Below are 18,028 nucleotides of genomic sequence, written 5' to 3'. Positions count from 1 at the left end.
TACAAATGCTAAACCACTCCTAGCTTATACCACAGAATGTAAACTTCAGAAGAAACATGTGCAGTACAGGTTCATGAATGCTTTTAAGAATCTAATACTAACCTTATTCTTGAAAAAATTTGAGTTTTAAATTTATAGCCTTCACCTGACAATAACAGCATCCTGAATATGCTTTGCTTTTTAAAATGCACTGAATGCTCAGACTTCAGTAAAAAAAAATTTATTTTCAATATAAAAGTGCCAAAATATCCACCAACATTGTAATCTATTCAACAACCAGCTTACTCTAGTAATCAAAATTGCAAGCATCTTTATTCACATTTTTAAATCAAATGCCTTTCACACATTTCCACAGTAACCCGAGTCCCTCGAAAGTGGGAAATTTGCATTTCGATTGGCTGCTGTAGTCCATATGTCCAAGTTCATGTAGGCACGGAAGGGGTTAAACCTCGGATAGTATTCCTGCTTACACATAACTGCCTGGTTCTCCACGTGGGTTGAGTGTTGGGTCGTGGCACTGACGGGGCAGCAGCTTTCATAAATATCACTCTGAGGTGCCCAGATGGAACCAAAAAGTCCAGACATTGGAGACAAGCTTCGGGTGCTTGAGAGGTAGGGCTGTAGGGCAAGATAAAATCAGCATGGGAAACTGCAAAATGAACCATTTGCCAAAGAAAACGTGGAAGCGTAGTACTGAATGGGAGGAAGCAGCATTTATGCAGAGAATTTAGGAAACACACAAGGAGAAAACTGCACGTGAGTTTACAAAGCAATATGGTTGCAGAAAATATTACAGCAGCATTAGTGTGTGTGTGTGCAAAGGCACTTCACTAAATGAAGCCATATGAGCTCCTCCCTGCATGGCATCAATATTACTGTAACAGGAGTACGATATTCAGTTCTGGTCAGGCTGTTAAGAAAAATAAGGGAGAAATGGAAGACACGTGAAGAGCACCATGCATGTTTTGAGAGTTAAAATTAAAAGAGGACCCCTAAGAAATGACAAGAAAAAGGTTGAAGTATGTGTCAGTACTGAAAGAATATGCATGCCAGGAGCAGAGAGGGATATTCAGTATGGAAGAGGGACTATAATTGGGAGCTAGGGAATTTGGTTAGAAAATTTTGAAAGCTTATAAAGAACCTCCTGGAGGGCAAGATGTGTTAGTCTGTGAGGAAGTCTCTCAGAGAAGGTCATGGAAGTCTTGGGACTTTTAAAACTGAATGAAACACTGAAATGTATTGTGGGGAAAAGCTCGCCAGGGAAATGAACTGAATTATCTAATGTATTTTCCAATCTCTACCTTCTGTGTTTCCTGGCATTCCTGAATAAAATATGAAATAAAGCCATGTTTATTTTAGGAAACAGTCTTCTACCAGTTTTGCCACTTTTTAACACAGCAGAATTTTCACTTTTGCAGTCGGAAATATTTCTTGCTTTATTTGGTTAGTTTTATTCAAAATAAACCTACTGTAAATAAAAAAAAAAAAAATTCTAAACCAGAAGATTTTGAAATATGAGCAGAAAGACCACCTTGAACTGAAGTCACTACATTGCACTATGGGATGACCTAAAAATGGCTAGTCTGGAGTGTAACAGGTCAAAGTCAGCATTCAGAAATCTGCACAAATCCAGCTTAAATCACTTGGATTTCCTAGCAAAAAAACCCTGTCGAAGTCACTGACAGCAGCTGTCCATTCAGGTCTACAGTTTCCAAATCTCTTTGGGTTTTGCTGTCAGCACTTCTTCTGTTTTACCCTCATCTGGAAAGGCTGATTTTGATAGGAAAAGGTCTCAGTAGACTACATAAGTCCAAAATATTTTTCCATATGCAAGTTAATTTTAGTCAATTTTCAGGCAAAAGGATCTGTCTTAAAATTTCACAGACAAGGTCCAGTAACAACCTTGACCAACAGCTGGGAAAAAGCCACACTACAAATGCCAGCATCAAATACATACATCAGGCTACTTGAAGGATTCATGAAGAACGTGTGAGCAACAGGTAGGGGAAAGACTGGAATTCACTGGAAAGGCTTTGAAGAGGCACACAAAGGCAGCGCCTTGCAGTGACAATACTCACTGTGGAGTTGACGTAACTGGCGGGCTCCCAGGTAGGTGGCATGTTGGGAGGCGCGTTCCAGGTGGAGGGACAGTTCTGGTCAATGAAGGCTGTATTCTGTACCGCTGCAGTGCCCGGGAAGCCACTGGGGTAGTTCATGTTTTCTGTGGTTTACAAAAGCAGGAAGACAAAATAAGGTTTTTGCAATATAAACACTACCAACATTTCTGTGGAGGAACATTGAATCTTCTCGGAGTGAGCCAGGCTGGAACCGACCTAAACCTTCAGTGACTTCAGGCAGCTTCAGAGCAGCACAGCAGCAAAGTGTAACAATTTCTGTTAACAAGACTACCACTCTGTATTAGGGACCCACTAACAAATTGCTATCAGGAGGACAGGATAAAGAGTTGGCAATCTCTCTAATGGAGAACAGAGTCTTTATTAGCCACAGAACGTGCATGGCAGAGCCTACCCAGGCTTCATTGCCAACATGCCTCAGCTCTAAGCACCCAAGGGATCACCGTGCTGCCTGTGATACTGTAGCCTGACCTTTAATTATTGCTTAGGTAATGCTAAAGAATTCTAGGTTGCTGCCAGTGTGCTTCCCAAGCCAAGAAACTCTAGCCTGGAAAGGTAATTGGTCACAAGAGGCGTTCTGTTTCACACACTGGAAAGCAGAAGTCTGCCAGAGGGGAAACAAAGAAAATTGTGCAAAAAGATTTGTGTAATACTGTGGTCACAAGCATTTCTCTCTATTCCCTCTCAGACACAGTCCTGTATACTGGCTTTCCAGGCTTAACAACTCCATACGAAGATCAGTCTTCTCATCTGTCACATGCAGACATTGTTTATTACTACAAAGCACCCAGTCAGCTGGAAACCGTAAAGTCCGCTTAAGCAATGAACGCCCAGATGTTTATAGACAAGCTCAGCCTTTTGTTCTACAAAAGGTGAGAGAAAAAACCATGCTCAGTGATAATTCATAAGCTTTACTTTATCCTACCTTCTGGGAAAGCACCATATTCATTCATCTCTAGTGGACAATACATGTTGGAAAACTGGCTGTCACAAGCTGCATTCCAGTCGATGAAGCTGTCCCAAGAAAAAGAAAAATCTGCTGTCAGAAACAATTTGCAGAACTTCTGAAAATTATTTAGAAATACTTATTTAATGTAAAGCTGTTGGATGCAAAATGCCTGTAACTGACGATGAGGCTTTTCACATTCCGCTTGCCAGTTCCGCCAGTACCTACTCTGTGCCACTATGTAATCACAGCGATCTTCTCACTGAGCTTTTTTTCCTCTGGGAGGATAAAGAACTTGTAATGACAGCTACCAGAGTCCTGCAACACCTAACTGGGCTCAACTTATTCCTCTGTAAAAAGAAAATAATTGTACTTCTTTCCCACAGCCATGGTAATGGTAGATACAAAGTGAAATAATGTGTCTTTAAATAGAAGAAAATGTAATGCATTCTCAAGCATTTGGATGCCTGAGAATAGCAATTAAAATGGGGATTTCTACTTTCCCTACCATGTGTTAAAAGTCCTGTTAAACAATTATGTTTTCTAAACTACACATTAATTTGTAGGGACTTGTTTTCACTAAAATAATTTCAGAATCTCAAGAAGACTTTTCAAAAGTAATTCTTAAAGATATGTCAGAAGTGTAACAAGCCCCGCTATGCAGTGAGCCTGAAGAAGTCCAAGTTTGGACCTAGTCTGGACAAGGTAGGCACACAAAAGGATTTCACATTGTGCTAATTCAGTTTTACTCTTCAGGCGAGAAGTTACTCTAAGTTATCACTACTACATATGAATAAATAATTACATGTAGTTTTGCATATGAAGCCCAAATTGAGATGGGCATATGAAAGCAAAGTAGCATAATACAGAATCTGCCACAAATCACCAGGTATTTCATCTGACTTGAGAGTCGGACAGACTGCTGGCCATTGCTCCCAATCATTAGGGCTGCAGTTTGTTGACATGACAGTTAGAATTGAGGTTAGCAGGCTGGTTGAGATCACAAGACCATCACTTGGGGATTTCTGTGTTACCACTCTGTCATTTTGAATGACAGGATATGATTTGAAGAACTGGCCATATTTCACTGCTGTGTGGTGGCAGAGTATTTCTTCTCACTGGTTAGAGGTGCATCTTTCATTAGTAAAATTTGCGGTGTGGAGAGTCTACAGTACAAGAATTACTCAAGTTCATTACTACAGGAAGGTCAACCCAACAGAGAGCCTCAAACAATGAGACCAACTTGTATCCTTACACCACCTTCAAACTGGACTATTTGCCTTTATTTAACAATGTCTGTCCGTGCCATTTAACACGAGTACACACTGCAGAACACACCCCATGATATATAGAAGCTATGTATTTAGCAAGAGGGCAACGAACCTAGAAGTCAGGCCTTATGCAAAAGAAGTGGAAGAAATTAAAAGCTCTCCAAAAAGTATTTAATTAATTTTGAAAGAAGTTCTGGAATATCTATATATAAGCAGGAACACCAGTGAATTTGTCTTAGCAAAATTAATCATGGTGTACTAATGGAAGAGCACAAACAACTAGAACTAATATTGAAGTGACAGCAAGAATTTTACTTTAACTATCACCTGCCTTACAAATATTATAAGATAAGCTCAAGTACAGTCCTCTGCATCACAGAAACCTGAACAAAGTGTTATCCATACTATTTACATAGAACATAACTTGCCTGTTGTGGACAGAGGGGGTTTCTTGGATCATGCACGGTATATTATTCTCAAGGTTGTAGTTTAAACTGTTTGTCAGGCAGACTGGCTGGGCAGGCCACAAGTCTCCTGTTGGGTAAAGACCTAAAAAGGGAAAAGGGAATGAAATGCAGAACAACAGGAAGGAGGCTCCACAAACTCTGAATATCACAATGACACTTTATTCTTATGCTAGATAAAAAATCCAGTATTACTAACCAATTACATTTTTTGTGATGAATGTCCATCTTTAAACAAACTTCAAAATTTCTATTTTCTAAAAATGTATGTATAAAAAAAAACTTGAACCAAGAAGCTGAAATTCAACAAAACAGGGCAAGAAATTCCTATAGCAAGTCCTTAAGTCATCAGCTGCCAGTGCCAAGGCAGCACCCTTCCTCACAGCAGGACAGACAGCAGGGAGGTGGATCCCCACCAGCCTCCCCCTCAACCCCACCCATCAGTCAGTAACCATCTCTGAAGTCCAACCGCATGAATGCAGCAGGAACAGGGACGGGTTTTTAATAGACAAGAGCCATTCACAACCAAACAATACATGAACTTGTTGCGGCTGTATTTAGCCCCTAGGGCAGATATTCATTGTGCTGCTCTCTACGGACTGAGTCCCCTGACTACCCACAGATACTTGGTTCCTATCAACTCTGTGAGAACAGGCAGCTGGAGAAAGGAAAAAACCCAAAGGAGCACTCTCCATGAGACAACAGTTGCAAAGTTAGCTCTGTTTCATTATTTCACACAATAGATATTATGAATATTGCCACCACAGAAAAAGTTTAATCAGCATTTGTATCCTACCAGACACAGGTTAAACCTACAGCAGAAAGGACAGCCATGGGCAGGCAGTTCTGCTGCCCAAAGAACCATGTCTCCTAACCAGCTTTCAAAGTCACCATGTAGCCTGTTGCTTTTATGAATCCCACTCAACAAGTTAATATTACTTCCCTCGGAGATACAATGAAAACTCAAGACTTTTAACAGCCCAACCCAACCTCATTCATTATTGCTTTCAAAGAGAGCAAGTTCCGACTGGAAATTGAGAGAGAAAAATGGTCATATCTGATTTGATGCCGAGTTTCATTTTAACACAGCAACCAGTGCTCTTGACTTCCCAACCACATTACTTTTGGACATAAATCTGTGCAAAGCAAGAGGAGAAAAAAAACAAAGAAGACCTAACATGTGAGTTGAAAGCTAAATGCTGTCTTCACACAGAGAAAATGCAGCAAAAAATGTCAAGATTTTAAGCCTTCATTTGCTAACTTTGCTCTTAACTCATTTAGAATTCAAGTTCTAGTAACAACATGTCTTACCAAGTTGGCATAAAGCAACATCACTGAAACTGCTTGACAAAGTGTGCAAAAAAAAAAGCTTCAGTTGTTAATGAAGTAACTGACCTTTATTTTTGTCGGGATCTGCAGCTATGTCAGTGAAATTCGGACATAAGGTTTCAGGATATTGGGGGATGCTGTTCATGTCTCTGCTGAATGAAAAGAAAATTTGATTTCTTAAGTCTGGACACTGTAATGTTTCATAATGCAAACTATTTCAAAGGAAATATACAAAGATGTAAAAAATATTCTCATCAACATCATGATTGCTATTGCTTTCCACTATTTTCTGGTTTTTCTTATCAACCACTGTGCAATTTTTTTAAAGTTTTTTTCCCTCCAATTAAAAGCCAGCTATTTTATACATATGCAAAAAGAATAAAATTAATACGTCTTAATTACCCCACTTTTATTATCAAAGTATCAACCTATTGCAAATTAATTCAACAGCTCTTCTCTAAAATTGGAAAACAAGCTATAGTCCATAAAGATGAGTAGGATCTCTTATAACGTTTCAATGCTCCAAACAACTTTCAGGCAAGTTTACTTTTATGTGCCTGAAAACACATAGGCACACATGAACATCAATTTCATATTCATCGAATCCCGTGAAAAAAACTAGTCAATATGAACGGAAAGAGAACATTTTCAAGCACCAGAATACCAGAGGAAAAGGATTAAATTACTTCTGCTAGTGAAAACAGACAGTCATGAATGAGAAGTGAAATGAGGACTCGTAGTAATAAAAATTGGAGATGCTATCTCTACTACAGTAAAGAGATAGAAAGGAATGTGGGGGAGGGGGGAATCAATTTTCATGCTGTATATCCTAGGAGAACATTATTCCCATTAAAAGAATAACATCAACTTGAAAGTCTCACTCCCACCTTTTTTTTTTTAAACCATTATTACTTTAATATAACTAAGTGGTAATGGAAATGTAGTAAGCTGGAAAAAATGAGAGGGGAAGAACAATTTCCTTTTTTCCCCAATTTTATTTTACATTTGGAAGCATTTATTGTATTTCCCCAGCATAATCCATTTTGCATATATCTTTTAATGTACTGAAGAAGATTATTCTTCTTCCAACTAGTAAGTACAATTAGATTATCACAAAAAATGGCAAGACAACAGGTAGGTATAATTTAACTAACTGAGACAAAATTTCAAGTTGGTGGTGTTTCTTTAATGTCTTACAGGTGTAGATTCAAATTTTTTACCTGGTATTGCAGATGTTATGAGACAGATTTAAAGTGATAGGAGTTTCAGATGGAAAATCATTTTGTGAAATATTCTCTCCTAAAGAAAAGAATGACTGTGAAAATCAAAGATCCTAAAAAAAGAAGTATGCACAGAATATACATACACATAAACAGAATCATCAATGATATTAATAAAATTTTCTCTCAGACCGGAGTATCACTAACTGCACTAATTTCAAAGCGTGCTATTTACATCCACATGGTCTTAAATGTATTTTATGACTCATAAGTGATTACCACACTTAATGGAGAGGTTCCTTGTTACTACCAAATTCATTTTGAATTTAAAATTACTTATTTTCTTTTTTTTAAGAGGCATTACAATTTGAACAAACAGAAAAGTCATGTACACACAGTTCATTATCTATTGAATCGCAGCTTCAGATATAATATACTTTTGGTAATGCAAAGTTTTATACATACACAAATACATGTATGTGTATGTAAGTGCATGCATATTTTTAAATTATTCAAAACAGCTTTTTTCAGGTACTCAAAGCTGGGTTTACTTTTATTTATTCTTCTTTAAAATTTACATCTAGTGCTACATCAATCTGGATAGTGATGGCAGTGACAGGGCTTAGGCTTTCAACTATTTGAATGATATTCAGGCATTCAAAAAACTGCAGTAATGAACCACAGTTCCCATTTCTCATACTAGGCAAGTGGCTCAGGTCTCCTGCCTACTTATGCCTCAAATACAGCTATCCAATCCCAGCATCCTCAGATCTGAACTGCTTTCACACATTTCTCATTTGTAGATTTCTTAAACAGCTATAACGTTTTTAAGAGAATAATGTGATGTAACATAAATTCAAAGGCAAAAATTGCTTTGGCTGGTGACCCCCAGTTCTTCCACCTTTCCATGAAAAATAATTGTGCACCTTCCTCAGTGAGGAGCCTGATACTTTCTCTGTAGCCTGACAGCTCATCTTCATCCCCACAAAACTTGTGGTACTTTTTTTTTCCAAGTACCAAGTTCTTTAAATCCCTCCTCGTGTTTCTGAGAGGTGCCCTATAAAAGGCAAGTTACGTGCCCCACACCACAGCACCCCTTTCCATTCAGAAGGAAGGCTGAAACTCTGCCCACTACTGTGCAGAGGTGGTATTTGCAGAACTTACTGGATGGAAGAAAATGCCTGGCAGTAATCATGGGCTTTTTATCTCCATCTGAACTGCTGGTACTGCTCCAGCTACCCCAGCTCCCACGACTGGCACGAACGCTTCCCGATGAACTTCCACAGTCTGAGCTTGAATCAGAACAAAACTTCTCCAAACACTTCTTTTTGGTCCGTTGATAAAAGCTTTCTAAAGAAGTTGAAAAAAAAAAACCCAACAAACAAACCCCAACACAAAACGTTTAAGAAAGTGTTTCAGCTGAAGATTCAGCGAAAAGTCATCTGGAATATAAATTTACATGGATTCTCTGAATTTACTCATAATAGGACAGAAAATAATATTTACTCATAGCCTCAAGATAAACGCACCAGCCCTTACCATGAGGAGCTTATGACGTACACAACATCCCCAGTACAATAAATGCAAGTGAGGATACAGTGCAGTTAGAGGCAATAATTTGAAATAGGAAGCCCATACTGTTCTTTGAAATATATAGTTAATATTTTAAACATGAAACATAGCCTGGCTGTAGGAACATGCATACTAAAAGCAATGACAAATGCTGCAAGCAATGAATTCATAAGCGATAGATTTTCCTTTCTTATTATCTCATCAGGGAAGCAAAGCACAATCCTATAAACATTAATACCTTCTTCAGCCCTCCTCTTCCCAAAAGCCAGGGAAAGCAGCTGATTAAAATCCTGACAGAAAGGCAGGAAACAGGAACCCAAGCTAGTGGTGTTTTTTAAAAATGACCTGCCTATTCTAAAGGTGGCCTTCGCAATACAGCTGCTTCCGTTAATACCAGCTTTAATTTGAACACACAAGCAGACTGTCAGTCCTTCACCCTGGACTGATGGATTATGGCTTCAGACTGATTCATCTTCTGATTTGCACCACCAACCAACCCCGTGGAGAAAGCATGCGGAGCACTTCAGAAGTGAGCAGGTATTATTTCAGGCACTGCGTCGTGCCGGTCCTGCCATCTTCGCATCAGGGTTCAAAAGGGAGAGAAGCACAACTCTTTCAAGGAGGGAATACAGCTTTACTGCCACAAAAACCACAGTACATTTCTTCCCCTGTTTAAGACAATTAAGATTTCATACCTGTTTCTCCTTGTATAGACAAGCTCCCAGCTTTTTGGTCTGCTTTACAATTTTCCCCGTTACCCTGAGGACACCAGGCTCTTATTCCAATATTCGCTCTCAGATCCGGCCTTTCAAATTCACTGCACATATGCTTCAACTCGCTCTGCTCAGGGACCCTAATACAACCACACCCAAAGAAACATGTTTGCATTTTACATTTCAGCTGCATTTTTCCTTTTCAGGCATTAAACACTTCAACTCATGGCTATCATAGCAGGATGTGGGACAAGGAATAGGTTTAGGAGTCTTATTCCCAAACTTTACAGAAACCTAAAAACCTTTCCCAAAATGCAATATCCCACCACACAGATGACTGCTTCTCAGGGGGAGAAGCAAAACAATGTGTGTATGTTTAACTCCATTCTCTAATGCACTTGCAGGAGGCAATCAGATGTTATAGTGATAAACACAGTCTAGCACTGTACAAAGATCTAGGTACACAGAAAAATGTGCCCTATGTCTATTTCATTGGCATAATTATAACTAGAATAAAACCATCATCTGAAGTAATCTTAAGTTTTTGCTAGTAAAACTGAAATATCTGGATCCAATATCATAATCGGAGAGTATTAAGGGAAAATGAATAAAATCCAGCTGTCAAGTTTCTACAGGAAGGAAACAGTTACATCTTAACTCAGAAAGCAGCAACTGCTGAATCAGTTCAAGGAACAGACACCAAATTTCAGTATTTTATTTCCATTTTTTTATCCTTCCTACCTACAAAGGTGTGCACCCTGCAAAGATTTACATGTGCTGACTTCCCACACAACAAATAGTAATTTGTTTATAAGGAGTTATAACAACCCCTTCAGATTTACAATCTCCTTGTTAAGTCCACTGACCTCAATAGGACCACTCGCAATAAAGATTAAATCTGTGAAGGCTTTGTAGGATCATGACCTTAATTCAAAGGGCTGGCGGAAGGGAAGGAGGATTTTCTCCTCATAAGTGTTTCTATTCTAGCAGCAGTTTATAACTGGTATTTTTTAACAACCACCAAAATAACTTAAATTTAAAATATATGAAAAAATAATTAAGAGCCTAGTGCTGCTCTAATCTTTTCAATCATTGCAGCAAAAATGCAAGCCACTGTCCCTTTTCTACATATTTCTCTTCCTCTTCCAAAACTACTAGAAGACAACATTCCCTCAGTTACTCAATAAAGCAGATGATTCTCCTGAAGGTGGAATCATATCAATAACTTTGTTTTCCTTTTTTCACTGAAGAGAATACACGACTGGACTTTATCCACACAATACACAATGGAAAGGAAGTTAACCATCCAAACTTCAGAGAGCAAATTCCAGACTATAACTGAGAGCAACCACTGCTATGCCGAATGGGGTGTGTCTATGCACATGCAGATTTACAAATGGAAAAAGATTTTATTTTTTTTTCTGGTGTTACTTAGTACTGCACATTCTTAAAAAGAAAGGCTCTGGCCAGGATTAAAGTGTGTTTGTTTAAACAGATAAAGCAATCCTGCCTAATGTACTATGCAAAACCTGCAGAAACATTACAGCAACACCCTGGATTTCTTCATGATTTGGTGAGGCAATACATACCTTGCAGATATATTAACATTCTTCTTCTTATTTTTTCTAGATGTTCTATTTCTATTCCAATTCATATTTGGTACATTTCCTTCCTTCTTCTCCTGAGGTTTCTTCTTCCTATACGCATCTTCTTGCTAAAGGTAAAAATATGAGCTGAGACAATACCTACGTTATAAAATGAAGTTAACTCAGTAAATGAACTCCATTGGATTTTTCTAGCTAAATTTCTCTGGACAAAACGACCCGACCCAAATGCATAGTTACTTCATGATTTAGTGTCTTTCCACAGCACATCGTCTTTCCAGCACCATCAATTTGACCAGCCTTTCCAAGACTCTGTCCTTCAAGACACCAACAGATGATGAGAGAAATTTTTGAATTCCCAATGTTAGCATTTTCCCCCTCACAGCATCTAGCTCTGACTTCCAGGGAAACAAAAAAATAGGGGGAGAAAAAGGAAAGCAGTCAATAAAATTCCCAATGTGCTAAAACCAAAAAACATCTGCCACATTTATGATCAGTTTGTGTGCAAGTTCAGGAGCAATAAATCCTCCCTTTCCTCAGCAGCTGGGGGGTTGGGGGAAGCATTCATTTCAATTACAACTGAGGAAATTATGGGGTAAGTTAACCAACAAATAACAGTCATTTTAAAAAATGCAAGAAACAAACTGAGCACCATCAACCACACACGGAAAGAAATTCATAACAACAGCTCCCAAAGGAAGACTAGACCCTGTCTTTTCTGATACATATTCTTCAAGCATGGTAAGCAATTCTTCCTTACACCTTTCTGCCATGGGATTACTACCCAGTAGACAGGACACAAACATAATCCAAATTCTTGGGTTTACTAATTACCAGATGAAGTTTTTTAACTGTTTTATGCTGCCTGCAACAAAGGCACAGTCTGCTGTGTTTATCAAGCTCAGAAACCAGGGGTGAAGAATGATCCTACTCAGCAGCTTCACAATCTGTTAAGGGGCTTCTGCGTGCTGTATTCTGACATGAAAATTTCTGATGTAAAGCCCTGTATTTGGAGATCAGGTATGCCAACGAAGGCTGATATGCCCATCTAGGACACCCCCCCCCCCCCCCCCCCCCAGTATGTTCCCACATCATTACTGTGGCTGACAGCTGGCATTAGATTCCAGTACATTTATGCCTGCTCTGGCAATAACAAAGAGTATCTCTGGTTGTGATACAGCCAATATCACAATACAAGGACTGTTTTAATTACTACGCAAACTGTTCATCATTCTATAAAGCAGCATTAATATGAAATGGATGTGGGACAGCATGGCTGCATACTTCCTCGTTCATCTGATTTACACTCTTTCAGATCTGTGACTGTATGTAATAATCCCTACCTACACATATATACCTATAGGTGCATACATATATAAATAAACAACAAAAAATCATTTTAAATTTGAAAAGCAGAAATATCACAATACAAACCTCAGAAGAAGTAATCTCCTCTTTTGCGCAGCATGGAGTCTCTTCCTTAGGTCCTTTATTAATCTTTTTCTCCGTGGAAGGCTTTAGGTTGATCTGCTTTTTCAAAGTCTCACAGTTTTCTGTTTCATTCCTGAGAGGCACTTGCTGGCTATTCCCTAGAATTAAACAGTAACATCCATTTGATGGGGAAGGGAATGGGCTCCCAATCATAACCGCAGTATCTTCTACCTTTTTTTAAAAACAGACTTGTGTTGCTTTCCAAAAGACTAGGAGACTAACCTCTAGGCTGACAACACTGAAAATATCAAAATCAAAAGCTAATGCTGTATAAAAATTCTTAAAGCAGTTGCAAAAAGTAGCTCTGTATTGATTCATGCTTATGGGCCCACCACCCCTAGCACATACATAAATTACCCAAGTCCTGCTCATCTCATCTGAATTTGAGCTGAGTCCCAGCCACGCATCTGTAAGGCAGAATCTGAAGCCAGAGAATACTGGGCTAAAAAAACCTGCAAGCTGGGTGGGGAGAAGACTTTTCAAAAATGGGTAGATCAAAATAAGGACAGCCTCTATTTGGTGCTTTGTATCTCCTAAGCGCCCTCTACATTCACTATGAACACAAAGGGAAGTCATCCTTTCTTTAGGATGAGTTCTACGTTAAAAATTGATTTTCTTGAGAGACTTTTGAGGAAGAAGAACTAGTCTTGTCTAACAAAATCCAGGAGGTGAAGAAAATGAGAAGCAGCCTCCCTTAACAACTAGCTGAATTGCCCAGTCAAGTCACCGTGCTCCACCTGGGCCCTGCCAATGCTGGACATGTCAGAATTAACTTCAGCTCTGATCGGTTCCAGGTATCTCAAATATCTGCAATACGTCCACACCGATCTGCTACTGAGACTCTTGGCTGCACTGCGTGCGAAATGCCATCACTTATTGCATTGAACTGGTCTTCTCAAACAGGAAAGGTACACCCACACATTTTTATGATTTCCTACCTACCAACCAACTACAACATCCTAGCTCTGAGTCAGCCGCCCTCTCCCCTCTGGAGCAGGCAGTCACAATGACTGCAAAAGGGGTCCATGTGAATGAAACACCGGAGACAGCAGGCAAGTGAGGCTGCCAGAGCTCTGAAAAACGCTCCGTTGTTCTCCAGCATACAAACATGTGAGTACCTGAGGTCTTGAAGACTCCCTGTTTGTACAAAACCAAGTCTGTAACTACAATCAAGACACAAACACTGCAACATGGTATTCTTTAGACTTCATTTATCCTACCAAACTTCTTAAAACACAGAAATATTCACATTCCTGACAGTGCAGAAAACCACAACTGCTAAAAGACAAGGCGGCAGATTACCTGTAGTGCTTTACCACTGAACACAAGTAACTATCAGTACTCCAGAAACACTCTCTCAAGGTGGAAGTTTTGTCAATGAAAATAAGACTAGTATCTCCCAATTGGTTTATGTATAAACATGGTATCTGCAGCCTGTACTCAAAGTTACTTTCCTGTGCACCTAAATGCAGTTAAGACATAATTACTGGTTTTCTTTTTTCCCTGCCATCTGATTTTCTAATTCAAAGCAAAGAACGAACAACACTCTGCAGTTTAGGAGCACATGAAGAATGTTAAAGTACTTTGTAAGTATGATTGAAATTATCCTGCCTCCATCTGAGACAGCACACTTGTACCTGCTGTATCTCACAGATAATGACACAATGGGAAGCAACGGGCCCAGGGTAACAACTACACACTACAGTAGGGCCTGAACTCCTTCTATGATGGCTCACTCACTAAATAAACTCTGGCACAGTTACAGCAAATGCCAGTCTTCAGCATTCAACTCCTTTGCCAAGTTTCCAGAGGACACATTCTCCTACCCTGCTCTTGATTTCCTCCAGGTGCTCTTAGGCTGTTCTTAAAATTTTGAGTTGTGAAGCTAAGAGGTAAGACTTCCCAGGCAGCTTAGTTCCACAATTAAAAAAACAAACAAACAAACAAACAAAAAACCCCACCCAAATAAAAAAATACAGCTATGCAGTTACTAAGAGAAATGTTGATCTGCAGATTCCTACAAAATATAATTTCACAATACTCTAGTGTCAGCTTTTGTTATTTTAGGTGGTTTTATCAAAGAAGTTCTGAATATCCAGTACTAAACATGCTTGCTTGGTGACTCTAAAAATCAGGTATCAGATTTTCAGTGGACCTGAAAATCACAAACTGGGATGTTTCTGAATATTTGAAAAGGGCACGTCATGCCTTACAAGCAGATCTATGACATCAATTATTTTAACCATTAAAATGCTACAGCACAAGCTTGAAATATGTAAACCAAGGCAAATTTATGATACAAATTTTAACACAAGCTGTTTCCTTAGGAATGTAAACAGATAAATCATAGTGAACACATAAGAAATACCGCATCTCCTTGTCCCAAGCAAAAGACAAAATCCTGATCACAGTGAACTCAACAGAAGATTTCATCCACTAATTTCTACTGACAGAAATTGAAAAAAATTACCACTATTTTTCCTAGAAATTTCTTGCAGTTCTGGCTGTTGCTGAGGTGAATTTCTGGACAAGTGACTTTCAGGTAGCTTCTTGGACATCTTCACAGGACAGAACTCCTGTTCTTTGAGCTCAACTAGATTTTCTGAAGTTTTAAGGTTAGTTTCCTTAGGAAACATACATGTTTGAAGATCTTCTTTCAGATCACATTCTGAAGAAGTATTTTTAATGAGAACTGTATTTTTCAGTGCACTTTCTTCTTTACCCAGAAAGTTTTCTGGAAGAGTTAAATTCTTGTTAACATTTATGCCATTTGCATATTTTAGAGTTACCCAGTTTTCACTGACAACATCAGTGCAAATGTCCTCTTTTGGTGCTGAGATTTGGTTCTCTGCAATCTGACTTTGTTTCTCATCAGTAGCTGCAATGGCACTGCCAGCTGCTGTGTTTGGTTTCTGCTTACTGTAGTAAACTGAACATTTGTGTTTCTTCTGAGAGTGGCTGTAGGTCGCAGGACTTCTCTTTGCTGCATTCTGACTTCGGCTGGATGAAGTGCCTACAGACAGGAAGCCCTTCCCTTTACCTTTATCTGAAGAACTATAGGAATCCATAAATGTCTTGCAGCTTCCCCTGGTGAAAAAATAAATTATTTGAGATTTGTTTTTATATACAAAGCTATCATGAATTGTAAGAAAAGAAAGGGGGGCATATTCACAAGCTGTGAAACTGCATTAGGTCTTCAATTTATCATACCAGCTAAGCACATTCTGATTTCAGTGAGAGTTGAGTAAGACTCTAAGTACGTGCTTAGACTTCAAACGCTTATATGCTTCAGTGAGTAAGTGCCTAACTGACCACCCAAGAGGGTCAGATTTGAGGACCACTGATGTATTTTCCATTCTTCCCACGGCTGCCGCACACAGTCTGTCCTTTACTTCCATCACACAATTTCTACCCTACATACCACTGACAATATACAAGATTAATAAACCCTTTGAGTTCTTCCATTTCTCTTTTGTGAAGATGAATATACACTACAACACTGAAAGCTCTCTGAAGGAGTTTGCTTGGAACACTATCTCCTCTAAACCAGCCCACAGCAATATCAAAATACAAACAGATAGAAAGCACCACTCCACAATAAACAGGGTACAAAAAAAAAGCAATTCAAAAGAAGAAAAGAGTATTTTTACTTGTAGGAATCAGAGCTGATTACGTCAACAGAGTTGCTGTTCTGCTGCGGTGAAGAACTAGGATTTGGCCTCTGTCTTGATTTCATGAACTCTGCTAGAATGTACTGGGCTTGCTGGAAGGCTATCAGAATCACTCCAAGCAGGGACAAACTGCCAAAGAAAACAACAGATACTGGTGTTTACAATTTTCAGGAGTATTCAGTGAAAGAGTTAAAAAGCTTCTAACAAAATGCGCTTTTCAAATATTTTGTTAGTAAATTCTAAGTAAGACGAGAGATGAGAAAACTCAAAATACAGTTTAAAATAAATAACAGTTGTAACATGCTTTTCCTTTTTTCCTTATAGCCCTCTCAATAACATAACTCAGCCATGAGCTTTACAAAGAAAAAATCCATTCTAAAAAAGCTAATACTTGATTTGAAGATCAGTTAGAAGTAAGTCTCACTACAACACAATAGCAATATATCATAGTATGATACTTATCAGTCCTCTGAGTACCTTCTATTTATTCATGATAGTTATGTCATTATTTTGATAATTTAGTTAATACTGTCTCTTTCTTTTCCTAGAGAAAATGCTGGCATAAAATGGGCTACAAAATGCCACCATACTTCTGCTAAAAGCGAAGCTGCAAAATATCTTCTCTTTCTCTATGGTGTATTAACTGCACCAAATATAAATCAATCAGAACAAGAATCTTTGTAACTCATCAAACAACCTTCTCAATCATGCAGTATAGATTTTGTCAGCAGGAAAACAGAATGAGAAATTCCTGATTTTTCAGATCCCTGTAGTCTCCTTCTGTTGCATCTAGAACCATGTAACGTGGTCATTATTGCTGCTTCGTTTGTTCTCTGTATTCAATATCAAAACAACAATGCAAGTAGAACCACAGTATACATCAGCATGCCAGTTAGTTATGCATCGGCACATGTATGTATCACCATGACAGTCACACTCGCTGTTTGTTAGTACTGGCTGTAGGAATTCAGGGTTGGTGTGACAAAAGCACTGGACATCATCTGAGATAAACACAACATTCAGTTCACATTACACAATGTGAAAGGTTAGTAAAGGAAGACAAAAAACATACGCATAGGAGCAGAACCCTTAATTGTTGTCCTCTTAAAAGCAGTTTACCATGTGCAAGCAATGAGTCAGCTAACACAAGCCAAATCATCTTTCTGGGATAGCCTGTTTAGCAAAGTGCCTAGCAAAATCTAACAATAAACACAAATATTTTTTAACAAGTGAAAGAAGGAAAGAAGCAGAAGGAAAAGCAGGTCCTCACTCGGTTGTCTGAAACTTTATAAATTAAATTAATGTTTATTTTCAAGAAATACTTAAAGATAATCTACCAGTCCACTCAATTTTATTTATGATGTTCAGATACTAGTATGTTACACGTCCATCTCTACTGTGGTGGGATTAAGTCTTCTAGCAAGGGGAGTATCCACTAGGCATTCCTTTTTCTTTGCAGCCTTAATGTGGAAGTTTATCAGGAGGAGAAGCAAGAAATGCTTGACATCCATCACCAGCTACTGCACCACACCTAAGCTGTCACAGCCAGCTGGCAGGACTCTCGGGAGACAGACGCAGTAAAGATTTAGGCCCTATCACCACTAAAAATCTA

General features: G+C 38.7%; 1 protein-coding gene across 4 annotated transcripts in view; it reads right to left on the bottom strand.

The window, feature by feature from the left end:
- Positions 1-293: 293 nt before the first annotated feature.
- The window catches only part of TMEM131L (transmembrane 131 like), an 84,572-nt gene continuing 66,837 nt past the window's right edge, over positions 294-18,028 (bottom strand). For 2 of the 4 annotated variants that reach the window (XM_069785517.1, XM_069785525.1), the window contains exons 24-35: positions 16,396-16,545; positions 15,216-15,832; positions 12,689-12,843; positions 11,240-11,364; positions 9,633-9,790; positions 8,530-8,715; positions 7,366-7,444; positions 6,212-6,297; positions 4,781-4,901; positions 3,061-3,149; positions 2,079-2,221; positions 294-618 (exon numbers count right to left, since the gene is read on the bottom strand). In XM_069785517.1, the coding sequence (XP_069641618.1) occupies positions 340-618; positions 2,079-2,221; positions 3,061-3,149; positions 4,781-4,901; positions 6,212-6,297; positions 7,366-7,444; positions 8,530-8,715; positions 9,633-9,790; positions 11,240-11,364; positions 12,689-12,843; positions 15,216-15,832; positions 16,396-16,545 (2,188 nt within the window). In that variant the 3' untranslated portion in view covers positions 294-339. The remainder of the gene's footprint in view (positions 619-2,078; positions 2,222-3,060; positions 3,150-4,780; positions 4,902-6,211; positions 6,298-7,365; positions 7,445-8,529; positions 8,716-9,632; positions 9,791-11,239; positions 11,365-12,688; positions 12,844-15,215; positions 15,833-16,395; positions 16,546-18,028) is intronic. The other 2 variants (XM_069785531.1, XM_069785538.1) reach the window with 1 other exon arrangement.

The sequence above is a fragment of the Haliaeetus albicilla genome, chromosome 1 (assembly GCF_947461875.1).
Source record: "Haliaeetus albicilla chromosome 1, bHalAlb1.1, whole genome shotgun sequence".
NCBI lineage: Eukaryota > Metazoa > Chordata > Aves > Accipitriformes > Accipitridae > Haliaeetus > Haliaeetus albicilla.
The sequence above is the reverse complement of the archived record's forward strand: the minus strand, read 5'-3'. Positions and strand labels throughout refer to the sequence as shown.